The 18,528-nt window shown below is 50.3% G+C and overlaps 2 protein-coding genes across 3 annotated transcripts in view; both read right to left on the bottom strand.

Annotated features, from left to right (window-relative positions):
* The window catches only part of bcr (BCR activator of RhoGEF and GTPase), a 61,483-nt gene extending 44,623 nt beyond the window's left edge, over window positions 1-16,860 (bottom strand). For both annotated transcript variants that reach the window (XM_047045618.1, XM_047045617.1), the window contains exon 1: window positions 14,553-16,860. In XM_047045618.1, coding sequence (XP_046901574.1) covers window positions 14,553-16,044 — 1,492 coding nt within the window. In that variant the 5' untranslated portion in view covers window positions 16,045-16,860. The remainder of the gene's footprint in view (window positions 1-14,552) is intronic.
* A 602-nt stretch (window positions 16,861-17,462) lies between these two features.
* LOC124484629 (sarcoplasmic/endoplasmic reticulum calcium ATPase 2) overlaps window positions 17,463-18,528 on the bottom strand; it is a 29,951-nt gene continuing 28,885 nt past the window's right edge. The window contains exon 22 of the mRNA XM_047045620.1: window positions 17,463-18,294. Within this exon, the coding sequence (XP_046901576.1) occupies window positions 18,281-18,294 (14 nt within the window). The 3' untranslated portion in view covers window positions 17,463-18,280. The remainder of the gene's footprint in view (window positions 18,295-18,528) is intronic.

The raw sequence follows: 18,528 nt of genomic DNA, 5'->3' as shown, positions 1-18,528 counted from the left end.
TGCTGGTCTGTGTGTGTGTGTGTGTGTGTGTGCGTGCGTGTGTGCGTGTGCATGCACGTGTCTCAGCCTCAAGCTCAATAGAACCCGTCTACTCCACAGGTACTGGTAGAGTACACCTAGACCTCAGACTGCATGTCTGTTTAGAGATAGCAACACAGAGAGAAAGAGAGAGAGAGATAGAGCTAGACAGACAGACAACAGAGAGAGAGACAGACAAAGAGAAAAGAGAAAGAGTGGGCAAGAGAATGAGAGAGAGGCAGTAAGCTGTTCTTTCATTAAACAAACATCATGGTGACTGGTCTTCTGTCGCTGTCACGATCAGAACAGTGAGGTCCTCAGACACCCCCCCAACCCCCCCCCGCCCCCGTCTCTCCTCCAGGTTATGAGAGTGTATGAGTGTGACAGATGTGTTGTAGCCGTTAAACCCGAGGGAAAACGTACGCTGGGAAGAAAGAGAGCAATGAAGACAGAACACGGATTGATGAATGTGATTGAAGAATTGAAAGGAGTAGAATGTCTCAAAAAGGACACACACACACACACAAAGATGGTGGTGTATTCCCAGGATCATCCCATTTTGATTGAAATCCTCCAGAATCGACTTCACTGAAGGCAGGCTCATGTGCTGAACACATACACACACTCGCCGCTCCGTCTCAGTTGTGAGTCGTCCAGGTCGGATGTTCTCTAACTCTGCCTGAGAGCAGAGGGACTATGACGTCATCAGCCAAACATGACCTCCAGTCATCCTCTTCAGCATTTGGCAGTTTCATCTCCAAACACTCAAACACACACACACCATGAACACAAAACAACCTTTACACACAACTCGGAACGGCCAACAAGCCTAACACCACTCACACGCAAATATCCCGACACACAACACTTAATATCACGCAACAACCAACGAATGAACTTCACAGTGTTTGCTTTTGTTGGGGCAAATAGAGCTAATGGCTTTTTACTGGCAGGTTCGTTTCCATTCAAGTCTGGCCTCGGAACAAAAAAAGCCACATAAAGTGTCTCAGGTCAATACCTGGCTGTCCAACTGGCCAGAAATAATAAGCTTTACCCGATATAATTCACCTTGGTTAAATATGGCAGCAATTACATTCGATTTAACCTTTGATTCGCTGAAAGGACCAGCTATTAGAACGATTAGACGGACGGCGGCCCGACTGGCGTTCTTCATGAAGTAGCTCATAATAAAACACGAGTGTCAACGGCGTCTCTCGTCAATCCTTGAGCGACGATATGACGACACGCGTACAGATTGCGCACACACGCGCGCACCCCCATTCACGAGGACACACACTTACACACGCCATGTGAATTACAGCCCGCCAACAGAGCAGCTGTTTATCAGTGGACGTGCACGCCGCCCGTCACCGTCCTAAACACGCAGAGAGAGCGAGGCCGGGCGATCGATACCCGAGTGTCACTTCATAGCGTGTTCAACGCGTCTCATTAACATTACAGGGCTCCTGCTCTCACACACACACACACACACACACTTCCTGACTGGCCCACGCCACCACACGCTGTCCCCGTCGCAGCCAAGACACGATCACACAAAGACATGACACCTCAGGGAAAGTGACAGAAGGACAAAGAGAAGATAGGAGGAGAGTCCATTTTCTTTTTTTTAAGAAGAGAGACTACTTGTGAACTACAGTATCACTATTACTGTCAATACCACAACATTTAAACATGGCCAATTCATGGCCTAATGACTACTAAAACCCAGTTAAACAGAACCAGAACTATGTATAGTAACTACAGAATATTCACTTTGTTATAAGCTTGTGCAAATGACTGCAATGCGGGCTACCCTGACATCCTGTTAACTACGTTTCTACTGTACCACTAATCATCTCTCAGCCAGCCAATCACAGCAGTGCTCCCACAGCGGTGTCTCTTCCTCCTTCCTGTCTGGTAGCGACAGAAGAGATTTACGCCAGTCGGTGCAAACGCATGCGAAGACAAGGACAGGCTTCTCATGGAGCCTATTTTAGGCACAAGTAGCTTTTTTAGATTCTGTGGTTGAGAACATTTTATTTTCAAAGTTCCCTTTTCGTGGCGGAGGAGAGGGATGGCTGATTTCCATTCGTCAGAGGGTGTGTGTGTGTGTGTCTGTCCTTCAGGGTGAGACAAATCAAATGAAATAAAAACACATACAGTATATTGTATGGGTTGAGCATGTGTGAGTGACAGTTTACCAGCATACTTGCTTAAAGACCACAAGGTTGTGGGCATGAATAACTTGTCTGGATGGCTAACTCAGTACGGTTCCGACCTAAACAGTAGGAACGGCCATCTTGGCCAGAGGGAAGGGGCCTGTGGTACAGTCATGGTGACTCGTCGTCATGCTGGCCACAGAGCTTGTACAAGTTTCCTAGGGTGGGAACCGGAGTTCAATGGGCTGCTTTCTTAGACTGGTGTGTGAGGCCAGGAGGAACTCCTGTTTGAACCGCCCAGCTGCACTCTGTCCTTGGCTTCTGCCCTTGTGTGTGTCCATTTCACTCTCCCCTTTTCTCTTTCCACACATCTGCTCATCCCATTCTGTGTACGGAGGCCAAGGAGTGCAGCACTGTGTGTTTCTGCCAGGGGGGGGGGAATCACATTCAGTTCTTATTGTTTTTTTCCCCAGTTAAACTGTTTCATCTCGGCAGCTAATTCAATTCATTACAGCGAAACCTTTTCGCATACATCCCTGGACATTTCCGTTGGGTCTTGCTATCACCTTGCTGTGTTGGTTGGGCTGGAAGCCATATTTGATGGTGTGAAGGCCGCACTGGCAGGTCATGGCTTGGGCATCACATGATCATAAGAGCCTCTCCTATTGGCTCTCCAGCTGATGTGAGCTTACATAAAACGAGTTGCCGGCCACCAGTTTCTGTGATTATTCTGGGTAAAGGGTCTTTAAGAGCGCTTGAGCAGTTGTTAGACATAGTAATTAAATAAACCATTGAATCAACTTCAGCCAATCAGCATCCGTTGTAGACCATATTCGTTTCACTGTACCATTGATGTATTTCCTGTTCAAAAAGGGTCCAAATAAAGTGACCTCGGAGGAGGGAGGCTCCAGGGTTAAAGAGGCACCGTGTGGATCAATTCATAATGAAACCACTTCAATAATCAATATGGCTGCCACAGCTTGGCTAGCTCCTTCATGTGGTTGAGGTCATTAGCAGACATCTAAGGACCTGGGCCGCAGAACTGCAAGAGTACAGTCATCTCCTCACGTCTCTATACCGGGGTGCAGGGTCACTTTCAACATGACACACACACACACCTCGCTTTCCAGTAGAACAATTCCAAACTGCACTAGGGGATGGAGGGCCTGCTGGTATCCAGTAACAGTGCTATGTATGCCAGACTTCCCTAGAAAAAAATAAACTCTGCATTATAACTGAGCAAGTGGAGAAGAGAGGAGGGTGGGGTTTGTGTGGTATGTTATGTCATGTTTGCAGGACTCAGGGAGCAAAACGGGTTTGCGGTATCCTCAGGAAAGCGTGTGTGTGTGTTTAGGACAAGATCCATAGCAGGGGATGCAGAGTATATATCAGCTTTCCAGTGTGAAGAGTTTGTGTGAGTGCGTCTTTCATACAGATAGGCAAGTGCGTGACTGTTTGTTTGTGTGTGTGCATAGCAGAGAACGTCGCTTTTCGCGATGGTAGGAAAACGCCATGTCCTCGGGTGAAACTCCGAACCTTTGGAGAAGGGGTGTGTGTGTGTGTGTGTGTGTGTGTGTGTGTGTGTGTGTGTGTGTGTGTGTGTGTGTGAAGAGAGGGAGGGGAGGGTCAAATTCCATTGTGACTATATGCTGGCATTGTCCTATGTTAGATAAACTAAGTATAATCCTGATTAGTGTCACCTCAGCTCACCTTTCTAGTCTGATGTGTGCAAAGTGTGCGTTGCTGGCCTGAGGGAGGAGAGGAGGGAGTGGGAGTGCGTGACATCACAGCAAACTTGTTTCCGTGGAGATGTGGCCAGTGACGACGGGTAGGGAGAGGGTGAACGTGACACCTGGTGTTAGGGCCGTTTTTCTAGAAGTGGGCTCAAATATCAATAATGGATGACAGGCATGGTCTCCCCCGTGTGTGCGTTTGTAATGTACACACACACACACTTTCCTAAAGTGTATCACTAGGAAAGTCATTCAGTCAGAAGGTATACACAATCGGAGCATTTGTAGATAAAAGGCAGTTATAGAAGGAGGGGAGGGGAGATAGAGTTGAGCCAGACCTCACCTTAACTACATAACTGCCTGGAGAGGAGTCCCAGTGAAACATGAACCAGCTCTGGAGCATAGGGTTAGACATGCAGACTCTGCTCTTCTGCCTTTTTCTCTCTCTCCTTCTCTCTCTCCTTCCCTCTCTCCCTCTCTCTTTCTCTCTCTCCTTCTCTCTCTCTCCTCTTCTCTCTCTCCTTCTCTCTCTCTCTCCCATCCCTCTATTGCTCTCCAGCTGAAGGAGACATGGTAGCTTGCAAGACAAAGAACGACAGCCTGAGAGAACAGGGAAAGGAGGAGTGTTCCGCCAAAAACATCTGGCGTCTTCTACCCCGTTTTCTCTCTCTCTCTCTCTCTCTCACTCTCTCACTCTCTCTCTCTCTCTCACTCTCTCTCTCTCTCTCTCTCTCTCTCCTTCTCCTCTTCTATCTTCCTGACCTCTGCCCTGTCTCCTCTCTTTTCTCTCCTCATCACCTCTGCCCTGTCTCCTTTCTCGCCCCTCTCTTCTCTCTCCCTGACCTCTGCTCGGTCTTCTCTCTCTCTCTCTCTCTCTCTCCGGCCTTCTCCTCTCCATTCTTCCCTCCCCTCCTCCTACAGCTCGCAAAGCCCTAAGCAACTGTCGTTTACAGATCGAGCGCACACACAGCCTCTGTGAGCAAACAAAATCCAGCCACAAAGAGCCGGGAGAGCGAGAGAGACAGAGAGAGAGAGAGAGAGCGAGAGAGAGGAGGAGGAAGAGAGAGATAGGAAGAAACAGAGAGAGAGAGAGAGAGAGAGAGAGAGAGGGAGAGAGAGAGAGAGAGAGAGAGAGAGAGAGAGAGAGAGAGAGAGAGAGAGAGAGAGAGAGAGAGAGAGAGAGAGAGAGAGGAGAGAGGCAGAGAGAGAGAGAGAGGAGAGAGAGAGAGAGAGAGAGGAGAGAGAGAGCGAGAGAGAGGAGGAGGAAGAGAGAGATAGGAAGAAACAGAGAGAGAGAGAGAGGGAGAGAGAGAGAGAGAGAGAGAGAGAGAGAGAGATACAGTGAGGGTTGACAAGACTCAGAGGAGGGAGACTGCCCAGAGTGTAAGACCACAGGCAGGACGGGGAAGGGGAGAAGGAATGCCTGTAATTGGCTCTTTGTTTTCTGTGTGTATTTCCGCGTGTGTGTGTGCACAGAAGTATGTGTGGGAGCAACAGAGAGTGTGTGAATGTGTGTGCGCGTGTCTTTGTCAATACAGTGTTTATGTGTGTGTGTGTAAACTGTATGCATCTGTGTCCATCTACAGATATGGGGGTTTATGGGTGAAAAGAAGATGGAGCAGATTACATAGTGTATAGTGTATATATATACATACAAGAGGAGGGGGGTGCATATATATGCATCTGCCCGTGTGTGAAAATAAAACAATCCCTTTATGAACAACCTTAGCTCACTGTAGCACTTACACAACTGTCAGTATAGTACCCACCACATGGGCCTGTGCTGGAAACTGCTGTCGTCGCCGACGACCTTGAGCCTAACCTTGATTGTGTGGCTTAACCCTGACTGAACGGAGGACCAAGAGTTAAGCACAGGCTAACCCCGTTAATGTCAACTAAACCCATTTCCTGTCCCGGCCCCACGTCGAACACTAAGCTGGCATGGACCACCACTGCCCCGCGCGCGACGCCGCGGCCACATCCTGACTGGGGTCGGAGACACGGGTAAGGGACGAGAGAAAGAGGGAGAAGGAGAGAACGGACATGTCAACGGCAGGCCGTGCATACATTTGGTATTGATTCCCTCCGTTTTATTGCTAGTCTTGAAGCCCTAGGGGACCATTAGAGGGAGACCCCTGTTAGGCCCTGCGGGTGTGTGTGTGTGTGTGTGTGGAGGGGGGGGGGGGGTACGGCTTTGATCTCTTTGGGTTTTCCCCACGCTACACGGAAAACCCATGGTATTATAGGAAAAGAAAGGTGCGGGAGCCCTGATGGTCTGCCAGAGGAGCAAACTGTCAGCAGCTGTTAGAGGAGGAGGAGTCGAGAGAGGAGTGGAGAAGGAAAGGAGAGAGAAGAGGAGGAGAAGAGAGAAAGGAGACAAGAGAAGAGAGGAGGGGTAGGGAGAGGAGAGGTGAGGAGAACAGATTGTCATAGCCCTGGAAAATTCTGACTGATTCAGCCAACACCACACATGCACGTTATAAAGTGCAATGGAAGACTGTTCCATTAACAATAGCAACCAAAGGCTAAGTTTATTACAGTTTATATACCTGATCATTGATCAATGACAGGAAGCTGGTCTCAGATCAGCTGTTACAACTGGACCAGACGGCCTCAATCTTTAAACATAATACTGCAGGACTGATCGAGGACCCCTCCTGTGCCATACAGTCACTGGTGACACGTGTGTGTGTGTGACCGTGAACCTAAAGCTATTGTAATAAATAGGACAACATGCATTAAAGAAGCATTAAGCAGTGAAGCGTGAGCTACATAAGAGAAACCAAATTATAATCTGATTGTCGAGATTTTAATTCGGGGACTGAAGGCAGGGATTAGGGATTACATTTAGAGTGTTTGCATGACTAGACAGGTTTAGACACTGACCCTGTAATCCAGAAAGTGGCACCAGACTAAGTTTTATCCCCCCCCCACCACCACACACAAACACACACACACTCACTGCCACCAGAAGTCCCCAGCTGCCTCATGAACTACAACCCAGCCTCGCCTTCCCCAACCCCAATCCCCACCCTCAAAGCTAACTGTCTGAGATCAACAAGCCTTAGAGCTGACCTCGGCATGGGGACAGACCAGGATAGCAGTAAGACGATAGATAGCTTCAAATCAGCTAGCGCTTAGCTAGCATTTAGCTTTAAATCCGATCATTTTTAGTGGAAGCTGCACCAATAACATGTGGAGGACAATTAGCAATGGATGCTACCAAAGGCTGGTTGCTATGTCGCTTATGAATACATAGCCCCCAGCCCTCCAAGGCCGGGAAGGGACGCGAGATAGAAGAAAAAAAAACCTTACAAACATTTATGAGGGTTTTTCCAGGTTTGTTCTTCTATGAGAGCTGTCTGTCACCACAGCTGCAGCTGAGGGAAGTTTGTGGCTGCATTCTGGGTATGGAAACCAACACACGCACACACAGCTAATACAAGCACACAGCAGTCAAAAAGGCGCACACACACACGCACCACAGCTTAACTACCCTTGGCAGTTGGCTCTGCATCTCTCTGTGTATGCTTGCATGGCTGTGTGCGCGTGTGAATGGAGGGGCAGTGACGGTCCATCTGTCTGGGATAGGTCAGTCTTGCCCTCTTTTCCTCAGGGTGGAGGTCAGTTTCCAAACGACTCCAGGCCTTATGCTGCTGCACACACACAGAACCTAAGCCAGGGCAACCAGCCAGACAATCAGCCAGCAAGTCAGTCAGCCAGTCAGTCAGCCAGCCAGTCAGCACGCCTCCAGCTAAACCAGTCCAGCCACATCCAATCTGCCATCTACAACAAAGTACTTCCTGCCAAACATTTGGACTCTCACTGGGGGTCTGCCTTGAGCCATCCAGCCCATCTGCCCCTGGCCCCCACCCAGGCCGCCCTGCCGGAGAGCACGTCAGCCAGGTCGGCTTCACATCGTAAGACTGGACACACAAGACTGGCACAAAATGAAAACAGGACACTCCACGAGCCAAGTTGCGCAGGGCAGGCCGGGCTTTCGATATCATCTGCTGAGCTGCCGGGGGTTTGGTGAAAGCTGCTCGTTCTAAACCAGGACATGGAAGGGCGCGGTCCTCTCCGAAGGCTCCTCGGGCCCCTGTAGGTTCAGCCCCGTGCTGGGCAGAGCTCGCAGAGAACCAGGCTCCTCACCCAACCGGCTCCACAGAGACCTGCTCTCCCCCTCCTCCTCTCATCCTCCCCCTCCTCCTCCTCCTCCTCTACTTCAGGCCAGTTGGTATCTCTCCAGCCCGTTAGCCTTCTGTGGTTACTGAGGCTTCCGCGGCCAGATTCATTCAGCACTGAAGCCTAAACAAGTCTTTTAGAGAGTCCCTGTTACACACACACACACACACAGACTCGCACACCTCCAGATCTTCAGCGTGAAAACAGGGTTAGCGTTCCACACAGGAGTGTGTGCGGTGCAGGCTCCGAGTGCTGCTTGGGGAATGCTTCACTGCTTTTTGCATCGCCATTCCCTCTCCATCTCCCACCCACACACAGTTTCACGCACGCACACACACGCACTATACACACACAGAGAATCGCACACACGCTCCCACACACGCATGCCAGCTCATATTCATCTCTCCGCTGACTGTTCCAGGCGTCCATCTCATGTGAGTCGATCAGTGCCTTCGCACGGGGGTTGGAATTCCCAGACACAATCCCCCCGCCTCACCCAAACCAAAAGCTCCTTCGAGTCCTCCGGAGTCGGAGGAAAAGGAGTGTATCGCGGCGCGTACCTCTCACGCCCTCACGCACCTCAGCAACGCTGAACGGATCCCGGAGCAATCCGAGAGGTCTCCCAGCGACACTCTGGCCTAGCGAGCTGGCGTCAGTCAGTCCTGCCCACCACATCACATCTGAGCACAAACACATTCCCCTCCTCTTCTAGACACAACCAGGGAAAGGGGGGGGGGGGGGGAGAGGAGCCCGCTCGTGAGAGGGGAAGAGGGGAGGGGGGGGGGGGCGGGTGAGAAACATAAAAAGAGAGAGGGGGGAGTGGGGGGGGGGGGTGACAGAGATGAAGGGAGAGATGAAGGGAGGGTCTTATCCTGACTGCAGGAATGCCTGTCTAAAAATACAGCCGTGGCAGGCAGGACCCAGGAGTCAGGGGGCGGGGAGGACAATGTGCCCATTGAGGTGGGGCGCAGGTCTGCCCTGCTTGGCACGACCACCATGGAAAAAGAACACACAGGAATGCAGCGGTCCGGCTTTTCCTCGCAGACACTCGGATGAATGACTGGAGTCAACCTCTTCAACACGCCATAGGCCAGTCATATTCAGACAAAACATACAATCTCTCCCTCGACTTGGAATGACCCAACAAACTTCAGTCCTTCTTTCGGTTAGTGTCCATGTGGGTGTGGGTGTGGTGTGTCAGGAGTAGAAGGTCTGCATGCGCGAATACAGTATGCATGTGTTTAACCCCCCTAAATCTGTCATCATTCCCAGCTTCCTGCCATCCTCTATGAAATAGGTCACACTGTTAATGATGTGAGGTTTAAGAGACCAGCAAAATGCCAAAGAGGATCATGGGAAATATATCAAACCCGAACCCTCGCTGCTCTGATGGTCTAATCTGTTCCTTTAAGAACCCCTATTTCTACCCCCATCCTAAAAGCTCACCTACTTAATGCCGAGCGAATGTTCTCGGCTCGCCCCTATCTCTCTCCAAAAAATCCTCTGGCAAAAAAAGAAAAGTCGGCCTTACATTTTTCTTTCACGTCTCTATTTTGGTCTCTCCCTATTCTCACAAAGCAGGGAGGCCTGAGTGCGAGTTGTGTCCTTGGTCTCCTTTATGTTCCATATTTTATAAGCAGAAGTCCTTTCCTACTGAATGTGAGTCATCATGACACAGGTAAAAAATACCACCCCATTCTTGTGGAGTCTACATAAAATGTGTAAGGCGTTGACTGCACGTGTGTGTGAAGGCGACAGTATGCCAGCAATGTCACTGAACTGAATGATCAAATGATCTGCCTGGGGTGAGACTGCTCCACTGAAGCTTCCAACGGCCGACAAGCTGAGGTCCTGAGTCCTGCTGATGTCGTTTGGCAGGTTTAATGTTTGGTTAGCTTCGTGTTCCCGTTGTGGAGTACTGTTACATGTGAGAGAGCGGGGAGAGAGACGGCTCCTCTCTTCCCTCTCCTGTCACTCACTCTCTTCCTCTCAGTGTTCTCTCATGAACTCTCTGTCCTTCGTTCCTCCCTCATCCCTGACCACCTTTCATGTCGAGGAGCCGCTGGAGAAGAACAGAGGGACATCGTGAAGCCATTACCGACTCTGTTTACACGGTGGTCAGCCACCATGGAGGGAAGAGGAGAGGAGGGAAGAGATGAGAGCAGGAGGGAGGGGAAAAGAATAAAAGGCAGGCGGGGAGAAGAGAAAAGAAGAGAGGCCATGAGAAGGAAGAGGAGAGGAGAGGAAAGGGGAGGATAAAAAAAATGGAAGCGCTCAGAAGATGGGGAAGAGAGGGAGGACAGGGGAGGGGAAAAAGGAATGGAAAGAAGAGAAGGTTTCAGCAGATGGTACGTGTCCTCCTCCGACAGGGCACACCATTAGGAGATCAGTGTTTGGGTAGAGCCTCAATCTCCAGCCCACTGCCTCTCCACATCCAGCACCTGGCCATGACATATGAACACACTGCATACGCAACTAAACTCACCCTGCTGACAGTACAGCAGCCCCGAGAAGCGCGAGTACACATGATGTGTGTGTGTGTGTGTTCTCTTACGCAACGGCAGAGCTCTTCCCATCTGTGCCTCTCCCCCAGCCCCCGCATCGCTGACCAGTGAAGCGAGACGACAGCTCAGCCTTCCACTCCCCCCCCCCCCCCCCGCTCGCTGCCTCGCTTGTCATCTTCTATACGCCTTCTCCTTCACACCATCGTCTCCGTCGCTTCTTGCGCGCTCCTCGTTCGATCGTCCGTCATGCTCGTCCCCAACTCTGAAATAAGCTCTGAAATATGACCGGCGTATTATCACCCCCCCCCCCCACCCCCCGTCAATGACCGTCCTCTCTCTCTTGCTTTCTTTCTTTCTCTCTCTCTCTCCCTCCCCCCCATTACTACCCAGTTGATTCACAGACACACCCCTCTCTACAGGGGGCCTCCCACCAACACATTCTCTATATCTCAAATTCCAGATTATCCTCTCCCCAACATACATTAGTGGTCTGCAACCACCTCTAACCATCCCCAGTGACTCACGCTCAACACTAACACATGCCCCCCTTCTCTCTCCCTGCCCCTTATTAATACGGACTCCACTCCCTCTCTCCTCTCTTCCACATCTCTGCATGCCCCTCGCCAGTTTAACCTCTCTCCAGCTTCTCACTCATTCACTCCTCTCTCCCTCCTCTTTCTTTGGCCCTCACCAGCACTCTCTCCTTCCCTCTTCTTTACACCTTTTCTTCTCCCTGCTAGGCCCACTGGGATGTGAAACATGTAAAACAAAAGGACCAGACAAGATGAGGAGATAATCCCTTAGATAGCAGCTGGGAGTTAGCCTTTAGCTAGCCGTTAGCTAGCCGTTAGCTAGCCGTGCGCTAGCCCAGGTTTCAGACTGCAGTGAGATAGCAGCTGGGAGTTAGCCTTTAGCTAGCTGTTAGCTAGCCGTGCGCTAGCCCAAGTTTCAGACTGTGCAGTGGGCTAGCTGGCCAATCAAGGCAAAGGTGTAGCCAGAGAAGGTGGAAGAAGTTAGGTGTCTCTAACAGCTCATACGCTGGTTTCTACGCCACGTTTAAAAGTGAGCAACCGGGTAGTATGTTCATCAAATCAAATCTGATGCAGCGATCTGTGTACTTTCTATGTGTGAAAAACTCAATAAAAGTATTGTTTAAAAAGAACCTGAACCTCGCCAAAACAGAACTCCTCATCATCCCGGCCAAACCCTCCATCTCCCACGATCTCTCCATCACCCTGGGATCTGTGACCCCCTCATCCTCTGCCAGGAACCTTGGGGTGACCATGGATGACGAGCTCTCCCTCACAACCCACATTACTGCGGTCTCCCGGTCATGTAGATTCACCCTCTACAACATCCGAAAGATCAGGAGATACTTGTCTGAGCATTCCACCCAGCTGTTAGTCAAAGCACTTGTCCTCTCCAAGTTGGACTACTGCAACTCGCTGCTCGCCGGTCTCCCAGCATGCACAACCCGTCCTCTCCAGAGGATTCAGAATGCAGCAGCCCGCCTGGTCTTCAATCTACCCAGACGCTTCCATGTCACCCCGCTCCTCATCTCCCTCCACTGGCTACCCATCACAGCCCGTATCAGATTCAAGACCCTGGTACTGACCTTCTGAGCGGTGAACGGGACTGCCCCCGACTACATCAAGTCTCTCCTCCAGCATTACACCCCTACCCGCCACCTACGGTCTTCTTCTGACAACCGTCTGGTGGTCCCACCACTCAAGAGCGCCCGGTCCCAACACAAGCTCTTCTCCTGTCTGGCCCCCCAATGGTGGAATCAACTCCCCACCTCCATTAGAGACACTGATTGTCTCCCCACCGTCAAGAAAAGGCTCAAGACGCACTTTTTCCGGGAGTACAACGGGACTTAGGAATGTTTGGCTGGACCTGATATTTCCTCCAGGATCACAATGACTCTTATTGAGAGACTTGCTGCTCTGGTTGGTTATTTGTAACAGACTTAAAACTATTGTGCTTGCTGTGTAATTTATTTTTGTTGCTTGCTTTTTTCCACAGGTACACCCTTGCAGTTTTCGAGGTTCATGTTGTTTAATTGTATCTTGTTTAACGACATGCTCTTATGGTTCTTCCCTTTGGGACTTATTTACCTTTCACAATGTATGCTTCATGTTTTGGTTACCCGCACTGTTTGAGGCTATCTCGTTGTTATGATCAGTGACCTATGCACCTTTTATAAAGCTCTTTTTTGGAAAACACTTTGGATAAAAGCGGTCTTGACTGGTAAAAGTCCTGACTGGCACCAATCTAAGGGCCAGGGCTGGTTCACCTGAGGTTAAGCCAAGCCCTCCAGTTCCAAATAAGCTTGACTTTAGCCTGTGTTTCTTAACATTGATCGTTTGTTTAATGATCAGCAAAGGACAGGGGGTGGTGGTAATCCCTGTGGGTCATTTGGTCTGCTAACGATGGCTGAGTCACCGTGGCTGTGGTGAGGGGATGGCTTCAACCTCCATAAGAGAAAGCATCAACAGAGGTCTACACCCACAGCAAAGCGGATGCCCCTCTCTCTTGCCTTCCTATCCCCCTACTTCGACACCCTACTTCTACCTACCTACTTGTTCTCCTCCCTGCTCTCGCTCACTCTCTCTACATCCTCGAGCTGTACACTCGTATTTGCCTCCCAGCATACACACAGACGCACACGCATGTGCAAACACACACACGCGTGGTCTCCCTGGCATAGAAGTGGGCACATCCTGCCAACCCCCCTGCAGCTCTGTCTGCCTTGTCGGGCGCCAGGGCCAAAACGCCACTCACCTCGTCAGCAGAAACACTCGGGGGACACTGGGCCAAGAGGAGGCACTTGACACCGCTGCAGCTAGCCTAGCGCCCGCATATCCACCTACAGGCTCGACGAATCCGCTAACCGCTAATTGTTGATTCACTGGCAGTGGGCCTGGCAGTGAGATATGGTTGCTGATTGTTCCCAAATAGGGGGGCTTTCTTTTGTCCAGGTCTGAGGTAAATGTCTGCTAAATCTGATTGGGTTTCAGGAGTGAATAGCGATGTGCTGAGTCAGCCGGCGCTCTCGGTCTGCCGGGCATCTCAGACAGACACCTGTGGTTGGAATTTCTCTCACGGAAGCCCCTGGAGTCGATTAAGGTAGACCTCCGGATTCATCTCGGACCGACCACATTTGTTATTCACAGAACTGACATTCCAGGAAAAAGGCAGGGGTTGCTCTCCTACATGAGGCCATTCAAGGACAGTCAAGATTATAGTAACTCCTTTTAAACACACAGCCAAATACCCTTACATACACACACACACACACACTCACGAGCATCCTTTCGTTTAGCCTCGAATGCCTCCCAACAAAGTTTGTACCAGCCCAGGGCCGGGGGGGGTGAAAGTCCAGAACACTGAGCCACAACAAAGAACGAGGAGCAAAGGCTGCTTATTAAGACAAAGGAACAACAATACCGACAAAAGATTGTGCAGCTGTTTTTACCCAGACCCCCCACTGTGTCTATCAAGGCTTAGTGCTTCTAAAGTGTTTGTAATGATCAGGTAATGAGGAGAGTTAATCATTAGGACTTCAGACTCTTTCTTCTCTGTATCTCGTTAGGCAGCATTGCGTGGGTCACCTCAGAGCAGAGGTCAAACATGACGTAAAGGCCAAGGCATGCTGGAGGCAGTCATTATCCAGGATCGGACACATTGTGTGAGTAGAATTTGCAGTCAAATTACTTAGAAGCTGAGAATGAAATGAAATTCTACCCAATACCATAACTCCTAATGAGTGTATACATGAATGTAATTGTGTGTGTGTGTGTAACTACCGGTGGTATGAGCCAATCCCCTTTCTAGACCGTCCTCCCAGCCCTGGGCCAGCGGTAAATGACAGCCTCTTAAATCCCCACACAGGAAAAGAGAGAGCAGCCTTCTACGAGCAACTAAGATTAGTGCAGGCAGCCGCCACTCACCCAGGTCTCCATGGAAACTGTTGTCATGCGAGGCTCTGCCATGGGGGCCGGACTCGGGGTCGTGCGGAGGCCAGATCTGACCGGTCTTGCGGACGCCGACGATGGTGGCTTCGGAAACGACAACATGACCCTGGCGATGGCGCTTCTGGGATTGTGGCGTTGGAGGGCTGCTGCTGTCAAAGGAATGCTGGGAATTCTGGGAGTTCTGCGACGGCGAGCGGCTTTTCTCCCTGAAGGGCCGCCTGAAGGCCGTGGTGGGGCTGGGGGACACGTGGCTGGACTGGCCCGAGGAGAAGTCCTCCTCGCTCGACGTCAGGTTCTCATTGGAGCTGCAGTCCGGCGTGTAGCCTCCACCGCCGCCGCCCACGTCCTCAAAGCTGCCCGGCGAATAGGAGCGCCGGGGCCAGGTCAGGTGATGCTCGTCACCCAGGCCGTGGTCCCTCATGGTGACGCCCGTCCCCCGCCCGTCCTCGCCCATCATCACCCCTCCCACGTAAACACTTGTGTATGGCTGGAAGTCGGACGGCTGCCACGGCGGCGGGGGGGGCTTCCCCCCGTTGGCCCTGGGGTGGCGCGGGTTGGGCTCGCCGTCCTCGTACTCGGCGTCGTAGCCGCACGTGCTCTCGGTGGAGCGCCCCCTGTAGACGGGCCGGGTGCGCAGCTCGCCGGCGACGGTGGCAAGGTTGCCCGGCAGCGAGTGCAGGGACCTCTTGCGCTCCATCTGCATGGCCTGGCTGCCCAGGGTGCTGATCTTGTCGGACACGTCGCGGTCGTTGACCCGGACGAGCCCCCGGTCGTGGTGGAACTCCATGTTGGTGTAGAAGGGCTGCTGCTGCTGCTGCTGTTTCTCCTGGGTCTTGGCCACGTCCCCCGCAGAGTGGGAGTTGGCCCTCTTGATTCTTTCAAAGTTGGAGCGCAGCGCCGCCACGCCGAGCCCCATGGCGTGCTTGTCTTTGGGGTCCATGACGAGGTCCTTGTCTGGGACGGGGTGCGGACGGCGAGGGGAGACGCCCCCTCTCTGCTTGGAGGGCGAGAGTCCGTCGGTGTCGCAGGACTCCACCTGCTGAGGTACCTCGAAGGCAGACTGGAGCTCCAGCCCATCCCCGTGGGAGGCCGACTTCCGGGCCGGAGGCGGCCGAGGTTTGGAGCGGGTCTCTCCCACCGGCTGGAACCTCGTCCTCTCGCCCTGCTCCTGGACGTGGGGTTGCTGGGAGTCTGCCCCCAGTCCAGCCTGGTCCCCCTCCGCCATCTGGGCCTTCCTGAAGCCCCAGCGCTGACGGTCATAGCTCTTCCTCTCCTTGGCCAGGAGCGTCTGCAGGTATATCATGCGGAAGCGCTCCTTGTTGACCTCCATCTCCAGCCGTCGGATAGAGGCTTTGCATTTTTCCAGCTCCTGCTCGATGCCCCCAACCGACCGGAGCTCCATTTTAGGGGGATCCGATTCGGGAAACTGCGCTTTCCACGCTTCGATGAATCCCACCGGCTCCACCATTGTTGATGATCTACAGTTCAGTTCTATTCGAAGCTGCGGGTGATGTCACCAGAACTGAAGCGCTATTTCTCGAATTGCCTAATGATCCAGTTCCGACCGAAGAAAGGTACAGATAGCCTACGTGGCTTTCAATACTGAAACAAACTAAAACTGAAAAATACCAGTTGTAATTGTGATATTACTAACACCCTTAAAAAACACCAATGTATCTATTAATACCTTTTCGCAATCACAATATCTATTTTCATCCAGATAAATTGATGTTTTGGTACTAAAACCAGGGACTGTGTAAGAAACTAAAGGGCTTTCTCGATACTGCATCATTCCAACAAGATCACTTGCAGAATATGAACGGTAAAAAAAATCTCAGTCTCGACACAATGACAGCATCTGTCCTCTCCTTGCGCTGATGATCAGGGCATGCAAGTCCCATGTGACGAGAAAAGTGATAATAGATTTCTAATTAGGCCTACTTACTTTCCATATGAGTTATTTACACATTTTCAATGCATTCCGTGATGTTAATGTTGTATTAACAACACAGGACCCCAATCTTCCACATATGCTGATAAATCCTTTGTATCGAGAGTCCAAAAAGAACCGAATCAAAAAACAAAGAGACAGTTTTCCCACGACAAATCCCGTCTCCCCGTTAGTAATCGGGATCGCGGTTGAAGTACGGTCCGTTTGGCCCTGTTATCCCATGTTTTAGCGATTCATGAGGGAAGACTAGTTCCAGATTTCCCATTTCTCCTCGCCTGTGGATATGCTGAATGTTCCCATCTCAATCTCGCACTGGAAGGCTGCAGGAAAGGGAGGGACCAGTCCCAGACGGAAGATGACTGACAGTAGTCGTACTGGTTAAAGAGGCAGGCATGGATGCGTTAAAGTCTTACCTGGAAAACCGTGTTCCACTGATTAACCTGATGGACAGTGGGGAAGTCATAGAGAGCTAATCGTTAAATTAGCTTACCCTTTGCATTCACTGAACCAAATTAAAACTAACAAAAATTTGCTTGGGTGTTTTTTGGTTGGCAGACCATCAATACCGCAAATTGTTGTTGAGGTATAAAAATATACCTCGTTTCCAAACGAAAAAATGAATAGCCAATACAATTTTACTCAATATCCAAACAATAGTATACCTGTTATGCAGGTGTGATATACTACTTGTGGCGTTTAAATTGCATTAACAATTGCACGACAGCGCCATCTTGTGGCACCAAACCAAGCACCCGGATCATTTTCAGGCTACTTCTTCTTGCCAGTCAATACAATACGGTCATGCAGGATAATCCTCATTGATTTAGGCCTAACATGTTCCTGAATCTTTCCCGAAACAAGATAAATTCCACAAGATTGATCAACAAGCAGAAATAAATACAAGTAAAAAAGTTCATAATTTGTTGGGTTTATTTACCTGAAACCACAATACAGGAATGCCATTTACAATCATCAGGTGCAGATAATAATTCTTATATACAGATGTTAATGTTGTTCTGGTTGGAATCTAACCCACTCGCTTCTCTCGGCAGATCACAGTTTTGCTGTAGTTGATTAACAACTTACATCATATTGCAGAGAAAGACGTAAAAGGAAAACTCTTATTTAAAGCGATACAGAACACAACACTGTTGGCAGATCACTGATGATGAGGGCATTGTTAAGTCATTTTTCGCCATTTGTATAGTCCTTTTCAGTTAGTGGTTATACAATGACACTTCTGATACTGGTCCAACATTGAGTAAAGTCTCCAAAACGTCCATCCGGTTATTAAATACCATTATGTGAATTGCCACCGCTGAGGAGAGGTGTTGAGAATTGTACAATAATACTTGACTAGAGAAATATAAATGTCATGGCTACAGCTGGAGGGCATGCACTACCATGTCATGTGCATAAATATAAAACTGATACTTGACCAAGTATGTGTTCTTTTGAAGTGGCTGGAGTTCTCAGAAGAAAGCCCAGGGACATGGAAGAGCTTCCCTGTACACCTGAATCTAAACTGTAAAATCAGAATATCAGGGTTGTTGTTTTTTCCCCTCCTCCCTAGATAGTTGATATATGTGTGTTGCGCCTCTGCTGTTGCCCTGGTTACATACCGTCCGGTACAGGACTGGTGAGGTGTGCTGCTACACTGAGCACCCATGCGGGACAGACAGTACTACCCTAGCCTCAGCAGCTGCTATGCTAACTAAACTAAAAGAGAACGGTCGAGTCTACAAGGTCGAGTCTACAAGGTCCAACCTGTTGAAAAAGAAAGAACTTGTATGAGAATGAGAGGTCAGCACAAAATCGTGACAGGAACTTTCTTTTATAAAATAACATGTCAAAGAGAACTGGAACGTCCATGCAGCTCATCGGGTGTGAAAGCGCTGAACCGTTTTATAAGTGTGGTGAGCAGGGGTTGAAGCGAAGGGTGCTTTTGGTGAAGTCAAGTCAGAAAAGTGATGGTAAAAACTAAACTGAAGCACCGCCACA

This window comes from Hypomesus transpacificus, chromosome 22, assembly GCF_021917145.1.
Source record: "Hypomesus transpacificus isolate Combined female chromosome 22, fHypTra1, whole genome shotgun sequence".
In the NCBI taxonomy this organism is placed as follows: domain Eukaryota; kingdom Metazoa; phylum Chordata; class Actinopteri; order Osmeriformes; family Osmeridae; genus Hypomesus; species Hypomesus transpacificus.
The sequence above is the reverse complement of the archived record's forward strand: the minus strand, read 5'-3'. Positions and strand labels throughout refer to the sequence as shown.